The sequence below is a fragment of the Miscanthus floridulus genome, chromosome 13, assembly GCF_019320115.1.
Source record: "Miscanthus floridulus cultivar M001 chromosome 13, ASM1932011v1, whole genome shotgun sequence".
Taxonomy (NCBI): Eukaryota; Viridiplantae; Streptophyta; class Magnoliopsida; order Poales; family Poaceae; genus Miscanthus; species Miscanthus floridulus.
Genome location: NC_089592.1, coordinates 70,966,672 through 70,972,140, shown reverse-complemented (window position 1 = coordinate 70,972,140; position 5,469 = coordinate 70,966,672). Strand labels below are relative to the sequence as shown.

Sequence of the window (5,469 nt, the reverse complement as noted above, 5' to 3'; positions counted from 1 at the left end):
TAAGTCAGATCGGCTGAATAGGATCCAATCAGTATGGGAATTCAGATTCTTGATTCCCCTGATAAATGCAACTGTTTATTTAGACGGTGGAATTAAACAATATACTAGCAGTAGGCAGCTCCTACTAATTCGAACAAAGAGACAATGCCCAGCACTGATCCGGACAGTATTGTAATTTTGTGTTCCCAAGGCTCCGCCTGACAAGGTCCCCCTTCTTTTAATTCCTAGAGAAAGCAATGCCCATAGTCTCAAAGCAGACAAGCAGTCAAACAATATAGGCAGGCAGGCCAAGATTAAATTAAAATTAAAAGAAATGATGAACAATAATGATGATTAGTTGTATTAGTAGTATTACTGAACTAAACCCACTTCCCTTTGTCATCGATTTGTTCACTTCCGTTTCTTATGTTAGCCTCTTAATTTATTCATCTGGGTCAACCTTTTTTTTGGTCACAAATACATTTCTCGTCTCCTACATTTTCTCTTCACAAACTGAAAAAGAAAAAAGAATACAAGAAACTACTGAAGCAATTTATCAGGTACTCCAACATAGGCAGGTCAGTGCCTAGTTCTGGTACATATTGCCTACGGTCTACTCTGGTCCCTCCAGGCCTTCACCATCTTTATTCTGATCATCTCATCGATCTCCTCCAGCTTTGTGTTCCTACAAAGCCGTGGTGCGCCCTTTGTGGCACACCAAGCTTGTGCTGTCTGTCTACCTCCTCCGGTCCTTGCAAAGAAAAGCTCAGCAATTTTGGTGTTGTCCACCTCACACCTTTATTCATCAACTTCTTGCTTGCCCTCTCCTTTCGTCATGTCAAAATCCCCACCCTTTTCGCCTCTCAATGCACTTCCATCTCACAAAGCACCACCACCGTCGTTGCAATCGAAGCCATTTGACCTTTCTTTCACCAAGATGAGTGGCGCGGTAAAAAAAAAATCAAAAGCAGACTAGACTAGTCAGTTCACTCTGATCAGTGGGTACGCACTTTGACCGGTCACTGCAATCCATCCATCATCGGCTGGTGAGTTTTCTCCTTTTGCTGGTCACTGGGGGAGAGGAGCTTGAAGAGGCCCCATGTGAGGCAGCAACAGTCGCTGCTGCCGCGGCAGCATTGTCTTCGCTCTTGTAGCTGAGGCAGCCCGCGTCCAGCACCCCTACAGGGCTCTGCGGCACAGGCACAGCGGAGGAGGTCCTGCCGCTGGCAGATTTTGGTGGCACAGTGTCAATGGCCGAGGCCGCCATGGACTGGATCGCTTCCTGGCACCGCAACACCCGCTCCTGCAGACACAGACAGCAGCCCAAGGCAGGCAGCAGCACATTAACTCGCCGATCGAGCTAGCTCACACACACAAACACACGGGTATAAATGCGTTTCACGCATCTGTACCGGGGCAGCGTTTATGCAAAAGTACGGCAACAAGATTTGAGCTATGAATGTGTGGATCTCCAACTGTGGCCTTGCATTTGTTTAGCCTAAACAAACTAGCTAGGGGACGAAATGAGTTCGGGTAAGGGAGGCTTTGCTTCAATGTACCTTATCTACGTGGGCGCAGGCGTTCTCAATGCCTGCAACGTTCACTTCTCCGACGACCACGGCTGCTGCAACTGCGGCGGCCATCTCAGACGGCCTAAACCCTATGCAGCAGGTTCCTGTCGTGCAACAACACATACCAATCGTATTAGTTCAAGAGCACGAGATGGCATAATAATCAAAACCATTATATTTCCACTGATACAATAACAATAATGCTCGTTGTATACCTCTGGCTGCACACAAGATAAGCTCTGCGGATTGAAAGAGCCAGCTTCTGGGCGCCGTGTTGCCACCATTGAGCTTGTTTAGGAAGTAATCCATGTAGGAGAAAGGTGTCACGGCCTGCATCCTCCAATTGAGGGTGCTTAGAACAAGGAGCTCCATTCTCTGGATCGTCTTCGCTTCAAACACATAGCGCACATCTCCGACCTGATTGCACACGCCAACCACGCTTAGAACAAGACCAGATGAATAAGGAGAAAAAAACAATGTTCATCTTCATTGCAATGCCAAACACACAGTTTACCCACCTGAAGGTCCAGAGATTGTGGGACGGCGGTTTCCTCCATCTTGGCGGCTAGAGAAACACACGCCACCGAGAGGAGTTGGGTCATCCAGTCCTTGCCTTCCTGGAAATGACATCGGCGATAAACGTTACTGAATGAAAAAGTTACTTGATATTGACAGCATTGGCAAGGTAACTAAGAATGATCTTGTGATTCTTACCGGCAGCTCGTACCGTGAGAGGAAACGATCAAGGTAGTTCACTGCCAAGTAGGCAGTGAGAGGACGAAAGTTGTAGTATGTGTAAACCTGCAGAAGGATCACAAGTTAGTAATCACGTGGAAAATAAGCGAAACCATTGAATGGTAAATCTTCACGTGAAATATATTGTGAAATTTTGCCCAAAAAAAAAGAGCTTGAGTTTGGCCTAAAAATGCGTACATGTTTTTCTCGAAAATATAAAAAAGAACAATGTTGAATCAGACAGTGCATCTTTAGTATCTCGTGATTCAGGAAGCGGACGAAAGGCCATCTTTGGCCGAGATGGTCCCCGAGTTTCACCCGGAAAAAATGGTCACGGCGTATCTATAAGGCACGTTACAACAGAGTGTTTCGCTATAATCAAGCACAGTACTGAAATCATTGGCATAGTACTTGGCTACACGCCTAAACACGCACGCAATTCGACCATGAAAGAAATGATTCAAGCAGCCCTAAGCATTGCAAAGACTGAAGAAACAATCTATGCTCTGTGTAAGGAAGATCAAATATTGCAAGTGTTTGGATGCAGAAACAAGAAAATAAGCGTCTTTCTAGATGAACAAAACTCAAGTAATCATGGAATGGAAATGGAATGCGCTCCTACAGGTCTCCTGAGCAGTAAGCAATGAGTCAAAATGTTTCCTTTTTTCCCATCCCCTGTCCAGCCACACCACAGGCACTCAGATCAATCAAGAACCTACCTTCCAAATCCAGTCGATGGCCTCCCGGCGGACGCAGAGATTGACGCCGTCGCCGCCGCCGCCGCGCAGCCTCTCGCCGTAGTCCGCCCTCGGCATGTGGTCCCGCTCCTTCTCCACCAGACCGGCCACGCATTCCTCCGACTGCGGCGGGAACAAATCCACGCCGAAATCGTCCCCGTAGTCCGGCGACCAGCCTCTCTTTCTCCCGACCGCCTCCAACTCCTCCTCCTCAAAGCACAGGATGCTGCTGTGCTCCTCGGCGCAGAGGAGCATGGACGCGGCCACGTCGTAGCAGCTCGGCGCCATGGCTCTGTACTACCGGCGTATCCCACTCACACCGAGCACCAGCAAGCCAAAGCCTGCGCTTTTTTTCCGGCTGCGTCTCCCTCTCACGCCGTGCACCGCCGGCGATGTAACCGGCTGGGTGGTGGCTGGTGCGCGTGTTTGGGTAGCGAGCAGAATGCCGCAGTGCCGAGTATTGGAGAAGGACAAGGGGGAGGACGGGCGGAGGAGGCAGAGGGCAGTGTGCGGTGCAGTTGTGCCGTGCGGCTGCCTGGCTGTGCCTCGCCCTCTCCTCTTCCCCGTCGCGCTTTGTATCGGGGAGATGGGGGGAGTATTTCGGGAAAGCGCACGCGGTGGTACGCCAAAATTGAGACAGCCGGAGCGGGAATGGAGGAGGCGGAGGCGGACGGTCCCGACTCCCGACGGGTGCAGGAAAGGCGAGCATTGCCGTACGCGCAGCTGGATCCAGCGGTTGAGGAGGCGCCCCGCGAGGCCCCTGGCCTTCTGATCGGAGATCGGCGGATGTGATTGGATGCGCCTGTTGACGCGGCCAGAGGAGTGACAGTGCTCACGGCCCTTTCGCAAGGGTTTGCCTAAAACATGATTTACCTGCGTGTGTGAAACCGCGCCTTTTGGGTTGATTTCGAACGGTCAACTGCGCTGCCTGCCTACCATCTCCTCTCCTTCGCCTTTAAATCCGACTAGATCAACTTCTTTTTTCATCCAGAACAGTATTTTTCTCTCACAAATTCCTCCAGATTCTTTCAAAATTCCTCCAAGCGAACGGGGCCTAAAAAAACAAAGCTGGAACATTTTTTGGTACGATATTTGTTGTGTGTCTGTCTCTCTATATTAGGATTCAAGCCTGCTCCGGATATTTCCGATTTTCTCCCCTTTTCTGTTGCTCACGATCAGCTGCAGGCGCCTCCATGCAAAATCGGCACCACGCAAGATCAGCGCCCCTCACAAATCGGCCACATGCCCGCATGCAAAATCAACTGCTCCGAAATCGTGGACACCCTTTCCATCTTTTCTTTTCTTTTCTTTAAGGACCTCTCCATGCCCATCTGTCGTCGTTCCTCATTTGCCGCCCGAGCTCGACACCGATAATTCCTTCACCTCCCACTCCCAGCCTTGACAAGGAGCCACCTGCAGCGGACAACCATTCACCAAGGGCCTACGAGTGACTGCTATCGTGATCATCCCACCTCGGCGATACGGCCAGCCACCGACGGCGACCTCCGTCTATCCAATACACGGTGATTTCTCTCGGCGGCAGGAGGAGACGAGTACCACGCATCACCACGACTGCCTGGCCCGCCTTGGATCCCTTTGTCCAGTGGACTGCATCACTGTTCCACAGCCAACCGTTGGTCCTCCCACGATTGGCCTAAGGTATACCATGATCTTCAATCATGTTTTAACTGTATACTGAAAATTCATGTACTTCTAAATTTAATTAATTATTCTTTTCTGCCTCTTGTCTCCCTGAGGATCAACGTCAGCTGTGTGATTTCTAATATATTAAGGTCCCATATTTACAGGCTCTGTGGTTCTGGTTCATCATTGCTCCCTCAGGCCTCACGCCGTCTCCTATGTGCGCCTCACGTCAGCATACGTCAGCACTGATCGGACACACCCAGCCAGCGTCCGGTCACTCTTCACGCCAGCGTCCGGTCACAAGACCGAGACGCGTGCTCACTGCTGCTACTGATCGGACTCTGAACTCAGCGTCCGATCACTGTTTCACCAGCGTCCGGTCGCTCTATGAACCCCTGTCTTTTCTGTATAGGGCGCCGGTGAAGTTTCTAACCCTTGTTCAAATATGTCAACCACCAAGTGTATCACCTTGTGCACTTGTGTTAGCATCTTTCACAAATACTTTCAAGGGTGTTAGCACTACACTAGATCCTAGATGCATATGCAATGAGTTAGAGCATCTAGTGGCACTTTGATAACCACATTTAATATGAGTTTCACCCCTCTTAATAGTACAGCTATCTAACCTAAATGTGATCACACTCGCTAAGTGTCTTGATCACCGAAACAAAATGGCTCCTACTATTTATACCTTTGCCTTGAGCCTTTTATTTTTCTCTTTCTTCTTTTCCAAGTTCAAGCATTTGATCATCACCATGCCATCACTGGCACCTTCGAATACGAACAATGATTATAAGGTGCGC

The 5,469-nt window shown here is 49.6% G+C and overlaps 1 protein-coding gene across 1 annotated transcript; it reads right to left on the bottom strand.

The window, feature by feature from the left end:
• Positions 1-429: 429 nt before the first annotated feature.
• LOC136501501 (cyclin-D4-2-like) lies at positions 430-3,643 on the bottom strand. The gene is made up of 6 exons (XM_066497025.1): positions 3,005-3,643; positions 2,265-2,351; positions 2,069-2,167; positions 1,766-1,967; positions 1,539-1,654; positions 430-1,282 (listed from the first exon to the last, which is right to left on the bottom strand). Exons 1-6 carry the CDS (start codon positions 3,308-3,310, stop codon positions 1,016-1,018), a joined length of 1,077 nt encoding a protein of 358 aa, XP_066353122.1. The 5' UTR covers positions 3,311-3,643; the 3' UTR covers positions 430-1,015.
• Between the last annotated feature and the right edge of the window lie 1,826 nt (positions 3,644-5,469).